The sequence below is a fragment of the Vicia villosa genome, unplaced genomic scaffold (assembly GCF_029867415.1).
Source record: "Vicia villosa cultivar HV-30 ecotype Madison, WI unplaced genomic scaffold, Vvil1.0 ctg.002723F_1_1, whole genome shotgun sequence".
NCBI lineage: Eukaryota > Viridiplantae > Streptophyta > Magnoliopsida > Fabales > Fabaceae > Vicia > Vicia villosa.
Genome location: NW_026706012.1, coordinates 182,264 through 199,434, shown reverse-complemented (window position 1 = coordinate 199,434; position 17,171 = coordinate 182,264). Strand labels below are relative to the sequence as shown.

The 17,171-nt window shown below is 41.4% G+C and overlaps 4 protein-coding genes across 4 annotated transcripts; all 4 read left to right on the top strand.

Moving 5' to 3' along the window:
• The first annotated feature begins 6,226 nt into the window (after positions 1-6,226).
• LOC131639643 (uncharacterized) lies at positions 6,227-7,318 on the top strand. Its single transcript, XM_058910128.1, has one exon. The coding sequence runs from the start codon at positions 6,227-6,229 to the stop codon at positions 7,316-7,318; it is 1,092 nt and encodes a 363-aa protein (XP_058766111.1).
• Positions 7,319-8,242: 924 nt separating this feature from the next.
• Positions 8,243-9,601, top strand: LOC131639642 (uncharacterized). Its single transcript, XM_058910127.1, has one exon. The coding sequence runs from the start codon at positions 8,243-8,245 to the stop codon at positions 9,599-9,601; it is 1,359 nt and encodes a 452-aa protein (XP_058766110.1).
• A 3,029-nt stretch (positions 9,602-12,630) lies between these two features.
• LOC131639640 (uncharacterized) lies at positions 12,631-13,683 on the top strand. The gene is made up of 3 exons (XM_058910126.1): positions 12,631-12,830; positions 12,885-13,337; positions 13,500-13,683. Exons 1-3 carry the CDS (start codon positions 12,631-12,633, stop codon positions 13,681-13,683), a joined length of 837 nt encoding a protein of 278 aa, XP_058766109.1.
• A 339-nt stretch (positions 13,684-14,022) lies between these two features.
• Positions 14,023-14,505, top strand: LOC131639639 (uncharacterized mitochondrial protein AtMg00860-like). The gene has a single exon (XM_058910125.1). The coding sequence runs from the start codon at positions 14,023-14,025 to the stop codon at positions 14,503-14,505; it is 483 nt and encodes a 160-aa protein (XP_058766108.1).
• Positions 14,506-17,171: the final 2,666 nt, after the last annotated feature.

The window sequence follows — 17,171 nt, the reverse complement described above, 5'->3', positions numbered from 1 at the left end:
GGGCCCCACGTCTCTATGCATGGACTTCTCACGTGAACAGTACCGTTGTGGTAATATTCATTCTCTTCTCTGACGGATCGAAACAAGGAGAATAAAAGCAACGAGTTCCGTCCCACACGAAATTCAACACCGATTCCAAATATGCTATTCGTTTTCCTAATATCTACTCTAAATTCATAACCGTGAGCCTCTACAAAACCCTAACTTGAACAACCTCCACTAAAATCAATTCTAATCATATCAATCGATTCTTCACCAAGCCTATAGCTCAAATATAGCATCAAAACTCTAGGAAATATGGAGTAACAATTCGCATCTGAAACAAATAAGGAAATGCAAAAATCACATAAATGCACATTCATCCATCTCAAGTAGTGGTGCTAATCCTAACCCAGCCTCTGATGGTAGGAGCTGACAGCATGCCCTAATCACATGTTTCTAGAATGCTAAGAATTTCTAGAACACTTACCTGAAGAGTTATTGAATTGAAAACGAAAGAAAACTCTACATGTGCGTACGCACGCGCACACGTGCATATTATGTTAAAATCATATTAAATTTACATACATGACACTCACACACCAAACACACGAAAGAGTGTGCACGCACTCATACGCTTGCGTGAACTCATGTAAGCCCGTGCGTCCGCACGAGTTCTGCTGTAGACCACGGATATATCACCAGTTTGTTTCGGGAAAAAAAATAGATAATATATCAATAAAATGGAGAAAAAGAAAAATTAAAAAATTGTTAAAGAGAAATATATAAGCTAATTTTGAAAATTGTTAAAAAAAATAGAAGATATTTCGAACATTTTGAAGGTTCAAGTTCGAAAAGAATATCGTGCTTACATTTATTTGTTCTCACAATTAATTAGTATAAAAGGATGCAAAAATTCGAGACCAAAAGCAATTGATGTTTATTCGGTTTTGAATTGCAATTTCGAATTCTTCAATTAGAAAGTTGAGAGAATGAAGAAAAGGGAAGTTGGGAGAAAGAAGAAGAACGAAGAATATAATTCAATTGGGAAGTTGGGTGAAAGAAGAGGGAAGTTGGGAGAAAGAAGAAGAACAACGAAGAGTATAATCTGTGTTTAAAAAAATTACAATCAATTTATTTTATTTTTAATTTGGAAAATAATATTAAGTGAATGGAGACTGAAATGCAATATTTAAAAGTTTCTATTAAAATGGGCCCACACAGTAAAGTTACCTCCACTACAAAGCTGATATGGCTTAGGGTTTTTTTCTATTGGTTGATTAGAGTGACTTCTTCAAAGCAGTCAATTGAGCGAATTCACCATAGAATCTCCCTAAAATCAATTATAATCATATCAATCGATTCTTCACCAAGCCTATAGCTCAAATATAGCATCAAAACTCAAGGAAATATAGAGTAACAATTCGCATATGAAACAAATAAGGAAATGCAAAATCACATAAATGCACATTCATCCATCTCAAATAGTGGTGCTAATCCTAACCCCGCCTCTTGATGGTAGGAGCTGACAACATGCCCTAATCACATGTTTCTAGAATGCTAAGAAGTTCTAGCACACTTACCAGAAGAGTTCTTGAATTGAAAACGAAAGAAAACTCTACAGTGTTGCCTTCCACTTGATCCTTGCTGTTAACTTGGAAGCGAAACCAATCCTCTGAGAAATAAACTCAGAGGTTGTGTACGATCTTGGAGATTTGATGCTGATGAAGCTTGCTTCAAAAAAAGGATGTGAATCTTGAAGGTTGTAGTGGCACGATGATGAAGGTGATGATGATTATAGTGTTGAGCAATTGAAGGAGATGGTGATGACGATGCTTAGAGAGAATCAGCTATGGAAACTAGTAAACTAGTAGGGGAGAAGGTGATGATTCCCGGTGGTGATTGATGAAGAGGGAGATGAACTATGGATTGTGACTTGACATGTATAAAAAGAAATATACTAGCGTCTCTAAGTTTTATAAATAGAAAATCTCTTATATCTTAATCTCAACATGTATTTCATTTTTTTTTTTGAAAAATATACTAATGTTTCTATCCGTTCCACAACTATTATCATAATTCATATTTATAACAAATCAATTTAAATTAAATACATGTAAAATAAAATTATCTAATAAATTTTAGTCATTAATATTCAAAAATTTATTATCTATTTTATCCCATGTAAAAATTAAATATCCCATGTGGAACTATTTTACTTGACATGTAAAAAAATGCGATAAAAATTGTCTAGTAATATTCTAAAAATTTATTAAATCCTAATCTTTATAAATCTAAGTTTTATAAATAGGAGACCTCTTATATCTTAGTATCAACAAGTATTTAAATTTTTTTAAAAAAAATATACTATTGTTTCTAGCCGTTCCACAACTATTATCATAATTCAAATTTATAACAAATGAATTTAAATTATATTTTATTACTTTTTGAAATAGTTTTCACTAAAATTATTTTTAAAAATATGAAATTAATATTACTATTTTTAAAAAATTAACAAAGGGGCCATTTTAATTTTTCCAAAAAATAATATTGAAGTTTTCAACAATTAATTTCAAATTATAGGTGGCTGAATATTAATTTTATAAAGTAGGTTTTTTTTGGTAACATTATAAAGTAGAATTTTGCTTATAACATATCTTTTAAATATATTGATATTGATTTAATTCTAACTATTAAAATTAAATAATTAGTTTAATTTTATTTTTTTTAATAGAAAACTATATATATATATATATATATATATATATATATATATATATATATATATATATATATATATATATATATATATATATATATATATCTTATAACAATAAATTATTAAGATTAGATACATGCATATTCTAAATCAGGATTAATCTGTAAATGGCATATCTTGAACTTTAGGGTATGGGTGTATGTTTTTTAATTTTAAAAATTGTGAATTATCACCTAATAGTAATACATGTAATGTTGGCGAGAAAAATACATACATACATGAAAACAGGTAAAGTAATAATTTCACATTCAAAACCCGACTCAAGGTGTGTATGAGAATGAGAGCAAGGGAAAGAGAATTCTTAACCCATAGATTAATGGTATGTTTGGTTGTTAAGAAGAAAGTTGAAGGAAAGAATATAAAAGGAAAGAAAGATTGAGTGTGGAAAGTGAGATGATTTTTTTAGTTGTTTGGTATGAGAGAAAATGAAAGAAAAGAAAGCTAAAAGTTTTAAGAAAATATTAAAAAGTTAAAATATATATTTATAAAATGACAGAATTAACTTTAAAGAAAAAATAATATAACAAAAAATAAAAATAAAAGCTACTAAGATAAATCATATAAAATAATATAAAAACTAAACAAAACATGCAACATATTTATTTGGTAAGAATTGGTCATATAAAAAATAAAAGCGGTATATAAATAGTATCAGAAAATAAGTAGCATAACATAGAGGATGATTGAAATTGAGATTTTCAAAGAAGCATAAGGTTACATTGGTATTTTCAAACAATTTTGATGCTATTGTTCAGTTGTCTTCTCAATTTAGGAAGGAAAGTCATTTTATGTGGGGCCCAGCAAAAAGTAATCATTCCTTCTGGTTTTTAAAAGATCCAAACAAAAGAAACATATTGTTTTATGTGTTTTCCCTCCTTCCACTATCAATCCTCTCACCTTCCCTCAAAACAAACACACCATAAAATTCAAGTCGCTTGCAGCTGGCTGTTACTAGAAAAGAAGAAAAGACAAATATTTCTTTTTTTGATTAGAAAATAGAATCAATCAATCAATCAATTATGTAGGTTGTGAACTGAGACTTAAAATTTTAATTATAGTCAAGTATTAAAATACTAATAAATAAATCAATTGTGATGTCAGTGGGTAACTAATTCTTTAGAAAAAATACATCCATATGCATTGAATATTGATGTCAGTGGCAGAGATTCTTAAAATAATACTACATCCATATGTACTTGTAAATTGTCATAAAAGTAGTCTCTTCGACCTTATTTATAAGTAAATATTTTATTTTTATGTTTATTGAGTAACGAATGTATCTGGTCTGAATAGTAGACCAGGTACATTTATTATTCAATAAACCTAAAAAAGGAATCTTTACTTATAAATAAGGCCGGAGTAGTACGTACTAAAAAGTAAATATTATTCCTAGTTTAAGAAAAAAAGGTAAAACACCATATTTTTATACACTTTGTTCTCCTATACATTTTAATTATGCATTTTTTTCTTTTCTTATATATTTATAATTTATTTATAAAATAGCAAGAATTTGTGGACCTAAGGGGTCTGTTTAATTAGGTGATAATTCACAATTTTTAAAATTAAAAAGTGTTCTGGACCGACCCAATCAATATAATTGGGCAAATTCAGCCTTCGGCCAAAAACAATTTGGATCACGCGTGTCAGATTCCGCCCGATCGCTCCGGGCATTTTCACGAGGCAACCGACCACGAGGGACCCCTGTGCCCGGTAAACAATCAGTTCACGCGTCCCCTAAATATCCGCCCCAGAAGGAGGAGCTCAATCTGCGCACAAACACCTTATAAATAGCCCTCTCCACACAGAGGGCAAGGTAATTTTTTCTTAGCCCCAAAATTGTGCCACTCTGTTGTACCTTGTGGAATACATACTTACTTTGGCATCGGAGTGCCTTGCAGGTACAACCCTTTTTTCCCCTCTCAAACCGCTCCGGATTTCAAGCCTTGATTGTGGCTGGCCATCTGATCTACTCGGTAAGATCAGTGGCGCCGTCTGTGGGAATCTTAGCTCCCCCGTTCCTCTTCTTGCACCTTCTTGATTCATTCTTGCCTCCCGCAAGAACCCATGAACCAAAGCTTTAATCAAATCATTACTCATGGCCGGCAATAACGAAGATCCCTCTTCATTAGACGCTGCAATACTCAAGAAAAACGACATCTCTGTCGTTCCCCCTTCCAGAAACATTGTCCCTCGAGATGGTGTCACGGTGTCCCCTTCTCCAAAAGATATCCAAGGTGATCCATTTCATCGTTTCGAAGATACAAACGGGAAGGACAACCACGAAGAAATTCTGGGCAACCCTTTCCTCTCCAAAGGACAGACTCCTCAAGACCAGACCATAAACGCTGTTCTCGCTGCTCTTGCTCAGACCAATGCGCTCATACAGCAGCAAAGTGACCGGATCGGGGCCCTCGAACAGAAGCGCCGCTCAAAAAATCCCCCCGATCGCAAAGCACGTTCTCGAAGCGACGTAGTCACCAAGGAACGCCCTCGTTCCCCCTCCCACAGGGAGAATGCAGGCCCATCTTCCAAGAAAGGGTCGAGCGACCAGCGTTCCCGACACAGTTCGCCGTCCCCTCGGCCAAAAAGGAAGTCTAGATCACCCCCGACAAGGCACGACGACAACCGGAGGCGACGCAGGCGTAGCCAGAGCCGATCTTTTTCTCCGTCCGCCAGCGACGACGAAGAGGAGCTCCATGGTCCTCTATCCCCGGCAATCTTAGAGGCTCCCCTGCCAACCGGTCTCGAAAAACCCCCTCCGCTGGGCACATACGACGGGACAACCGATTCGGACGAACATATCGAGAACATTGACGCCCTTCTCGACTATAGAGGAGTGCCCGGCTCCATCAAATGTCGTTTATTCCCTACCACCCTACGCAAAGGAGCCATGACCTGGTATAAAAGTTTGCCCGACGAGACCATCACATCATGGAAGGTGCTCAGAAAACTTTTCTCCAGACACTTCACGGCCTCCCGAAGACACCCCAAGTCAGAAGCCTCCTTGGAATCTATTATCCAAGGAAAGGACGAGTCTCTATGGGCTTACATAGAAAGATTTAACAAGGAAGCCGTACAAGTGTCCACCACTGCCCATATGAAAAAATTCTTGCTCGAACGTGGCCTCCGACCCCGCTCGGACTTCGCTAAAGCCGTCGGGATAGAAACACCAGCCACTCTGGACGAATCCTTCCTCAAATCTCAGGCTACATACAATACGAGGAAAAGGAGGCCGCTCATGCGGTATGCAATTCTAGGCAAGAGGAAAACTGCAAGAATGGTCGCCAAGACGAGTCCCGTCGGGGAACGGACAAAAAAAAATACGACAAGGGCCGGGATCCCAAAGATTACAAGGCCCTATCTGGGATGTTCCGAGAATACACCCCGCTTAACGCTTCAAGGGAACGCATCTTAAATGAGTGCGCTAATGCTGAATTCCAGACGGGCAAGGTCCGCTTTCCTAAAACCATGCCTGCACGACCGAACGTGGATAAATTGAAATTCTGCCAATTCCACAAAGGCCACGGGCACAACACCGAGGATTGCATCCACCTAAAAGATGCCATAGAGATATTAATCAGGGAGGGACATTGGATGCAATATGCGAAGAAGCAGGAGGCCGCCAGAGAAGCTAAACCAGTCACCGAGGAAAAGACGGCGGAAGATACGCCCGCCATGCAAGTAGCCGTGAGCATCACCAGGTCGGAAGACTTTTACCTCCCTGGCTGGGCCAAATCGGCGACCACCACCTCCCCTCACAGTGCATGGGAGATGTTCCCCTCCGCCACGGTCATATCGGGTGGAGGATTCAGCAAGCTCACTGTGGGATCCGTAAAACGCAAATTTGACGAACTGATCTCAGCCAGCGCAAGCAAGGCCACCACGCTCGACCATGCCAAAGGCAGCCCATCCTCCATCTCCTTTTACAAAGAGGAATTGCTTGATGGGGCACCCAATGCCACCATTCCCCTTCTCATCCGGGCGCGCATGGCCAATTTTGACGTTCGACGACTATTGGTCGATCAGGGAAGTTTAGTTGACATCATGTACTCCCAACTTTTCAGAATGCTGCAACTGAACGACAGTCACCTCACCCCTTACGTAGGATCAGACCTACAAGGTTTCAACGGCACGGTGACAAAGCCATGGGGATTCGTCGAGCTCATTGTTACGATCGGATTGGCGGAAACCGCGAGGGCCGTCAAAGTCCATTTCCTGGTCATCGACTGCCCCTCGATATACCAGTGCATCCTCGGATGCCCAACACTAGCCGAGTTAATCGCAGTTCCCTCGACCGTGCATATCAAGCTTAAATACTATACGACCAAAGGACAAGTAGCAACACTCAATGGGGACATCGAAGCAGCCAGGAGGTGCTTTGAAGCTTTCGCCAAGGGCTTGAGCACGATAAAGACATCGGCCCAAGATAAAACAGCAACCAGCGCAGTCTCAGAGACCAACAAATCTACGCCCCGCATCGACACTGTCGACCTCGACAGTCCTTTTCTGGGAGAACCCGAGCATATCATCAACTCAGGCACATCAGAAGGGATCCCCTGACCAATTCCAGACAGAGACTTCGAACTCGTGGCCCTCAGAGAAGATCCGACCAGAGGAGTCAATATCGGAGCAGACCTGCCGGACCTGGCAAAAATGCAACTCAGAGCTTGCCTCCGTGAAAACGCCGACCTATTCGCTTGGAGCGCCACAGAGATTCCTAGGCTCGATCCAGAAGTGGCTTGCCATCACCTGACCATCGACCACGCCTGCAAGGCCGTCGCTCAGAGAAGAAGAAAACAATCACCAGAGAAAACGGTCGCGGCCGAACTCGCTGTAAAAGACCTCCTAGAGGCCAAATTTATATCTGAGGCCAATTATACTACTTGGCTCTCCAATGTTGTACTTGTTAAAAAATCAAATGGAAAATGGCGCATGTGCACTGACTACACCGGTCTTAATAGAGCTTGCCCAAAAGATGCTTATCATCTTCCTAATATAGACAAACTAGTCGATAATTCCGCTGGTTTTAAATTACTTTCATTTAGGGACGCCTACTCTGGGTATAATCAAATACCCATGGCTAAAACTGACAAGAAATATACGGCCTTCATGACCGAATCGGGCAACTACTATTACAACGTAATGCCCTTCGATCTGAAAAATGCCGGAGCGACATACCAGCGCATGATGAACAAAGTGTTCCGAGCAGAAATAGGCGACATGCTCGAAGTCTATATAGACGGTATGATCGTAAAATCCCAAAAAGAAACCGATCATGCCGCTCAGCTCAAAAGGGTTTTCGAGCAAGCCTGAAAGTGCAAGATGAGGTTCAACCCCTAGAAATGTACATTCGACGTCCGGGATGGAAAATTCCTCGGTTTCTACCTAACAAAAAGAGGAATCGAGGCCAACCCGAATAAATGCAGGGCCTTTTCGGAATTGCCCACCCCGAACTCGAAAGAGTCAATCCAAACCTTAAACGGCATGCTCACGTCACTATCCAGGTTCGTGGCCAAATCCGCCCAGCATGCCCTTCCTTTGTTTAAACTCTTGCGCAAGGAAACCGCCTTCGAATGGACGGAAGAATGCGAACGCGCCCTCTCCCATCTCAAGCGAGCCCTCTCTAGCCCATCGGTTTTATCTCGGCCTGAGGCCGGAAAAACCCTATACCTTTACCTCGTCGTAGCCACCGAGGCTGTCAGCGCGGCCCTAATACGAGAAACCCCGGAAGGCCAGAAACCCATTTACTTCACAAGCAAAGCACTCAAAGGCCCCGAGGTAAGATACCAACAGATTGAAAAGTTCGTACTCGCATTAAAAACCGCATCACGGAGACTCAAGCACTATTTCCTAGCCCATACCATAATCCTCCTAACCGAGCAACCTGTGAAACAACTGCTGGCGCGCCCCGGTATGGCCGGAAGGATGCTCCATTGGTCATTAGAACTTGCAGAGTTCGACATTAAATACGAAGGGAGAAAGGCCCTTAAGGCACAGGTCTTAGCAGACTTCGTGGCCGAAATGGCCTTCCCCGAAACAACAAACAGCGACGCCCGGAGATGGACCATATATGTGGACGGGGCGTCAAGCTCAACGGGAAGCGGAGCGGGGATCATTCTAGAGAACAGGGAAGGAACCCTCATAAAGGTCTCCCTCTCGCTTTCATCTCCAACATCCAACAACCAAGCCGAATACGAAGCCCTGATCGCTGGATTGCGCCTCGCAAACGATTTAGAAGCCGAGGACATCGAGGTATTCACCGACTACCAACTGGTCGCATCCCATATCTCGGGCGAATACCAAGTCAAAAGCGAAGCCCTCGCCGAATATCTGGCCCTCGTACGAGAAAGACTTACTCGATTTAAGAGCGCAAAAGTGAAACACATCCCGAGGGAACACAACTCCCAGGCAGACGTCTTGTCTAAACTAGCTAGTATGAGGAAGAAAGGGGGCAACAAATCGGTGATCCAGGAAATATTGCCAAAACCCAATACTGAATCTCCATCCGTGTTAACCATCGTAAACGCGATCAGAGATGCGTCATGCTGGATGACCCCCGTATATAACTACCTAACTAGCGACCTCCTACCCGCCGACCCAAAAGAGGCCTCCGTAATCCGAAGGAGAGCCTGCTCATATGTGTTGGTAGAAAACCGCCTCTACCGGCGAGGATTTTCCATACCCCTCCTTAAGTGCATAGACGAGGGCACGGCTCCTCACATACTCCGAGAGATACACGAAGGAATCAATTCCCAGAACTTAGGAGGGAAATCCCTCGCTTGGAAAGCCCTCAGAGCCGGATACTATTGGCCCACGATGCAAAACGACGCCAAGGAATTGTAATACCAGATATCATATTTGTTCAATCATTATTACTACTAATGTGATTGGTATAAAAGGAGATGGATAAATATGATATATATTCCTACTAATTGGTCTATTGTTCTAACTAAACCTATTAGTGGCAATAAGAGGGGTATATTGGTAATTTCACTCTTAAATAGAATTGGGACTTGTTTGGTTCCCTCATTCTCTCATTGGTCAAAACAGAATTTTTGTGAGGAAGAAGAAGAAAAGAAGTGTGGAAAGAGAGGAGGAGGAGAAAAGTTCCAACTTGGTCCAAAGCTCACTACTTGCATGCAGCAGATTCTGTCCTAGCCTTGATTCTACCATAACCTCCATCTTGTTACAGCTTCATCATCATCTTCTTCATCTCTAAGGTGAGTCCCTAGTTAGCAACCATGGGGTTTTGCATGTGGGGATTCAATTGGGGTTTAGGGATTGTGAGCAAATCATGAATCAATGATGCTAACTATGTTGTTCTGCTATAATCCTTGCATGCTGATGTTCTTAAATGTATTTGTATGATGCAATTTCGTTGGGACTGTTTTATAAGTATAGGGGATCAACCATGGGATGTTTGGGACTGGTTTAGAGCTTCTAAAATGTAGAAAATTGATTCTGCTACAGGGTATTCGGTTACGGGTCTTTGGGTAACCGATTACTCTGTTAAAAATGCAATTTTGGACTGTTTTTAGTGCCAGTAATCGGTTACTGAGTTTGGGTAATCGGTTACCCTGGGCGCAGAGGGAAAAAAATCAGCAAACTTCGGAAATTCGTAACTTTTGCGTCGTAAGTCCGTTTCGCGCAAACTTTATATCGTTGGAAAGCTAGCGACGTGTACTTTCTAATAAAATTGGTCCCCAAACCAGAATTCTAGATTTAATTATATTTGAACCCCACTTAGTGTGTCGCGTCGAGTGAAATTGAATGTTGCTATTTCCCCTGAGAACAGTTTCGTTCCGTAAAGGGAACCGAATGTCACCTTAGTCATGTGAGACTTGTTTAATTGGTATTTAAACATGCTAATGTCATATATGATCATGGATGTGGTAATTTTAATATGTGAATTATGCATGATTAGAATGAATTAATCTCATTGCACTTAATTGCTACATTATGTTTACATGTGAATGCTATATTGTGATGAGACATGAATATATTGTTGATGCCCGTTGTTTCGGTTAAACAATTGGGATTGTGTGCCTGTGTGATTGGCGATTGATATGTGTGTATGCTTGAATCGAAACGGTCCGGGGGCTAGGTTGCGTTATGTCCCGGGCTGTGTGATCAATGGGACAACCCCGATCATGTGATCTTAGGCTCACACCTGAGCTACCGTTGCAGTGTGCTTGTGAGGGTCTTGAGGCATTTTCCCACTTGGCGTTAACACACTTGCGTGCTCGGTATGGTGGCGTTGTGCGGCCAAGTAGGCCTACGCATGATAGGTAAACCATCTCTAGTGGTGCCATGTAGGCTACATCACTAGGCTTTCGCCCGATGGACCCATGTGTCAAGATGGCGTATTGTACTCGGCGTTAACACATGTGCATGAAGATGGTTAATGGGACAATGACGCCAATTAGGCCAAGGTCATCTCGCAGCCATTTAGGCTTGTGCGGACCCGTCTAATCATCTTGCGGTGTGCTTGTACAAGTCTCTTGACAATAGGCATGGGTGTGATTCATCGAGGGTGTGTTTTTATAAACTAGTCGAGGCATTAACGCGTTTCTGGATTCCCTGTATATGGATGCGGGTTTTGCATACTTGGTTGCTTATATAATTGTATATTTGCATTATTCATCCAATGGAGGATGAATTGATTATTTTCTCCGTATTTGTACCGGAAGTAAGAATAACCCCGAATCAATGGTGGATTCGTTCAATTTTGTATGTTCCCTTTAGACCCGAGTGGACTAATAGGATAGGCGGACTCACTGAGATTTAGTAATCTCATCCCATTCCAATTAAATTTTTTTTTCAGGTGGTTCGAGACAAGATCGTGGTAAGGGAAAGATGGATTAGATCTTTTGGCGGTGCTTGGATGTTTCTCTTAGTTCTTTATCGTGCTTACTAGTTCTTATGTTTTGGACATATACTCCTATGATGTACTTGTATTTTGGCCATGATACATTCGGCTTATGTATTTGTGTACTTCTAATTCCGCTGCGAATATTATGTATTTGTCGTCTATGAACCATAATTAATACTTTATGCATATTATTCTAGACATATATGTGTGGGGTGTTACAGTTGGTATCAGAGCAGGTCGATCCTCGACTTTGCTAAGACGCATCATAATGCAGTACAATTCTGCCTCATATGTGTATAATCAGTATGATTCCTTATGTCTTATTTATGGCATTGAGCCTGATCAACTTGATTCCATGCGTAGGACAGACGGGGAGATGGTTGAGCAACGCAGAGGTCCCGGAAGGCCCAGAACTAGGAACGTGGAGCCCGAGCAAGCAACCGGAAGTGCAGGTGTGCCTTGGCAACAGATGATGCAGCAGATGATGCAGCAAAATCAGATGATGGCTCAAATGATGCAAAGCATGCAGGGACAACAACCTCCTACTCAAGTTCCCGTTCCTCAAGCTGCAGCTGGACCAGACTTTCGTGCCTTCTTCAGGATGGATCCTCCAGAGTTTGTTGGCGGACTTGACTCTCTTTTGGCCCATGACTGGTTAGCTAGTATGGAAAGGGTGTTCCAAGCTATTCAGTGTACTAAAGAAGAAAAGGTGATCTTTGCTACTCAGAAGATAAAGGGACCGGCTCTTAGGTGGTGGAACACTGCATCCATTTATTTCACCACACAAGAGATTCCTAAGGATTGGCAACACTTCAAAGTGGCATTCTTGGAGAAGTATTTCCCTAATAGTGTGAGGACTCAGAAGGAGCAAGAATTCCAGAACTTCAAGCAAGGCAACATGTCTGTTTCATAATATGCAGAGAAGTTCGAAGACTTGGCTGATTACTCCCGACAAGCTGTTTATGCACCAGATGAACTATGGAAGATTGATCAGTTCATGATGGGTTTAAGGGCCGACATTGCTCACAGTGTTTCCCAAAGAGAGTTCACTACTTATGCTGAATGTTTGAGGCAATGCTATGTTGCTAAAAACAGCTTGAAGAGGGTTCAAGAAGAGAGGAACCAGAACAGGACTAATTTTAGGGAGCAAGGAAGATCTACTCAACACTTGAGGCCCCGTAATCCTCCATCAAAGAAGAAGTAGGTTTATGGTGACCAATCAGCTCAACCGTCTTATTGTCGCAAGTGTAATAGGAAGCACACCGGGGAGTGCACCAACTCTTCAGTGACTTGTTACGAGTGTGGCGAGCCAGGCCACATATCTAGATTCTTCCCCAAGAAGAGAGCTCCTGAGAAGACTACAGGTCGTGTGTACACCCTTGATGCAAGAAAGGCCAAGGGAAACAACAATCTCATTGCGGGTACGTGTTATGTTAACAACCAACCTTTATGTGTTTTAGTCGATTGTGGAGCTACTCATTCTTTTATCTCTACCGAGTGTGTTTACCGACTTGGTTTGGAAGTTACTCCATTACCCAATCCTATGATTATTTCTTCAGCAACGGATGATACCGTGGAAGCTAGACTGATTTGTAAGGGTTGTTCGGTGTCTTTTAATGGTCGTGACTTCCCGATTGATCTAATTTGCTTACCCCTCAAGAGGCTTGATGTTATTCTAGGAATGGATTGGTTGTCTCTTAATTCAGTGTATATTGGTTGCAAGGAGAAGGCCATATTCATTCCTGCAGAAGAGACTTCTTCCGATGATGCAATTACCAAGTTGATAAAAGGTACGATCAGCGCGGTTAATTATCTCTTTTCTCAAGAGAGATCCTTTCTTCTAGTTCTTTCTAAGAAACCTACTGTAAGGGTAGAGTTACGTGAGATTCCTGTGGTTTGCAAATTTCCTGATGTATTTCCTGAGGATATCACTTCTCTTCCTCCGGAAAGGGAAGCGGAATTCTCAATTGATCTTGTTCCTGGAACTGCCCCAGTTTCTATCACTCCATATAGGATGTCTCCTATTAAACTCAGAGAACTGAAGAGCCAATAAAAAGAGCTTCTTGCTAAGCATTTTATCCAACCCAGTGTTTCTCCATGGGGAGCTCCTGTTCTTTTGGTAAAGAAGAAAGATGGAAGTATGCGCTTGTGCATCGATTATCGTCAACTGAACAAAGTTACCATAAAGAACAAATATCCATTACCATGGATTGATGACCTCCTAGATCAGTTGAAAGGAGCTAGTGTGTTCTCGAAGATTGATCTTAGGTCAGGATACCATCAAATCCGAGTGAAGAGCTCAGATGTACCTAAGACTGCATTCAGGACTCGATATGGTCACTACGAGTTTTTAGTTATGCCATTTGGTATGACTAATGCTCCGGCAGTTTTCATGGATTACATGAATCGAATCTTTCAACCATATCTGGACCAGTTTGTGGTAATCTTCATTGATGACATTCTGGTGTATTCCCGTACTCCCGAAGATCACGAAGAGCACTTGCGAATTGTGTTGTCTACGCTTCGAGAGAAACAATTGTATGCCAAGTTCAGTAAGTGTGAATTTTGGCTATCCGAAGTAAGTTTTCTTGATCACGTCATCTCTGGTGGAGGCGTGGCAGTAGATCCTTCTAAAGTAGAAGCGGTGGTGAATTGGGATCGACCGAGGAGTGTGACTGAAGTCAGAAGCTTCCTAGGTTTGGCAGGTTATTACCGGAGATTTATTATGGGGTTTGCTAAGTTAGCCTTACCATTAACAAAGCTTACACGAAAGGAGGTTGCTTTTGAATGGAATTCCGAGTGTGAGCAGAGTTTTCAGAAACTTAAGAAGAAGTTGACTACTGCACCTGTATTAGTGACTCCGGACCCAAACTGATCCTATGAAGTGTTCTGCGACGCTTCTAAGAAAGGTTTAGGCGGAGTATTGATGCAGGATGGCCAGGTGGTAGCTTATGCGTCTCGGCAGTTGAGATCTCATGAAGAGAATTACCCGACCCACGACCTTGAGCTTGCTGCAATAGTTTTTGCACTCAAAGTGTGGAGACATTACCTATATGGCGTTCACTTTGACATGTTCAGTGATCATAAAAGCTTGAGATATCTCTTCGACCAGAAGGAGTTGAATATGCGACAAAGGAGATGGATGGAGTATCTTAAAGATTATGACTTTGAATTGAAGTATCATCCAGGAAAGGCTAACAAAGTGGCAGATGCCTTAAGTAGGAGGGAATTTTGAGTCGCGGAGTTGATGATGTTAGAGTATGAATTATTGGAGAAGTTTCGAAATCTTAACCTCCAGTTTGAATGGACGCCCAATGGTGTGTTGATTAGTAACTTGAGCATCCAGAATGAGCTACAAGAAAGAATTCGGATATCACAGGGGTATGGTGAGAAATTGCAAGCGAGCGAAGGCATGTCTGATTTCGTAAGAGCACCTGATGGAGTAATCTTGTTTAGACAGAGAATGTGCATACCGAATGATTTTGAGTTGAAGCGTTTGATTCTTGATGAAGCGCACAAGAGTAGATTTTCTATTCATCCTGGATCGACCAAAATGTATCAAGACTTGAAGAAAGACTTTTGGTGGCCGGGAATGAAGAAGGAGATTGCAGAGTATGTAGCACAATGGTCCGTTTGCCAACAAGTTAAGATTGAACATCAGAGGCCAGGAGGAATGTTACAACCACTGGAGATACCAACGTGGAAATGGGACTCTATCTCCATGGATTTCATTGTGGGATTACCTCGTACTCGAGGCGGGTATGATTCTATATGGGTAATAGTGGACAGGTTGACTAAGTCTGCTCACTTTTTACCTGTAAAGACAGCTCACAAGGTGATTCATCTCGCAAGGCTTTTCATAGCGGAGATTGCACGGTTGCATGGGGTGCCATCTAGTATAGTGTCCGATCGTGATCTAAAGTTCACTTCGAGATTTTGGAAGATGTTTCATAAGGAATTAGGGACTAGACTAGATATGAGTACGTCCAACCATCCCCAATCCGATGGGCAGACGGAGAGGACAATCCAGACGATAGAAGACATGTTGAGAGCCTGCATTTTAGAAGAAGTTGGGAGTTGGAAGGATCATTTGCTGTTGGTAGAGTTCGCATATAATAACAGTTACCATGCTAGTTTGGGTATGGCTCCCTATGAGGCTCTATACGGGAGAAAATGTCGATCACCACTATGTTGGGCCGAAGTAGGGGAGAAGAGTATTATTGGACCAGAGATTATACAGGAGACTACCGAGAAAGTCAAAATGATCCAAGATAATCTTAAGAAAGCCCAAGACCGACAAAAGAATTATGCAGACAAGCGGAGAAGACCTCTAGAATTTGAAGTTGGTGATCACGTGTATTTGAAGGTCACTCCGAGATTGAGGTTGGGAGGACCGTTTAAAACGCGTAAGCTCAGTCCGAGATACGTGGGACCATATCAGATTATGAGCCGGGTGGGTGTAGTGGCTTATCAGTTAGCATTACCACCTTCACTATCCGGGCTGCATGATGTGTTTCATGTATCTCAGCTCCGAAAGTTCGTGCCCGATACTTTTCACCCTATTCTTCCGGATTTTGTTGAAGTAGAACCAGATCTTTCCTATGATCCTCGACCTTACCGTATCTTAGAGCGTGCTAACAAGTCCCTACGGAGTAAGGAGATACCTATCGTGAAAGTGATATGGGATGAGACGCGTCCTGAGGAAGCTACGTGGGAGCTTGAGTCAGAGATGCGGGAATCCTATCCTCACTTGTTTTGGTAAGTTTTTGAATTCGAGGACGAATTCTATTTAAGGGGGGGGAGAATGTAATACCCGATATCATATTTGTTCAATCATTATTACTACTAATGTGATTGGTATAAAAGAAGATGGATAAATATGATATATATTTCTACTAATTGGTCTATTGTTCTAACTAAACCTATTAGTGGCAATAAGAGGGGTATATTGGTAATTTCACTCTTAAATAGAATTGGGACTTGTTTGGTTCCCTCATTCTCTCATTGGTCAAAACAGAATTTTTGTGAGGAAGAAGAAGAAAAGAAGTGTGGAAAGAGAGGAGGAGGAGAAAAGTTCCAACTTGGTCCAAAGCTCACTACCTGCATGCAGCAGATTCTGTCCTAGCCTTGATTCTACCATAACCTCCATCTTGTTACAGCTTCATCATCATCTTCTTCATCTCTAAGGTGAGTCCCTAGTTAGCAACCATGGGGTTTTGCATGTGGGGATTCAATTGGGGTTTAGGGATTGTGAGCAAATCATGAATCAATGATGCTAACTATGTTGTTCTGCTATAATCCTTGCATGCTGATGTTCTTAAATGTATTTGTATGATGCAATTTCGTTGGGACTGTTTTATAAGTATAGGGGATCAACCATGGGATGTTTGGGACTGGTTTAGAGCTTCTAAAATGTAGAAAATTGATTCTGCTACAGGGTATTCGGTTACGGGTCTTTGGGTAACCGATTACTCTGTTAAAAATGCAATTTTGGACTGTTTTTAGTGCCAGTAATCGGTTACTGAGTTTGGGTAATCGGTT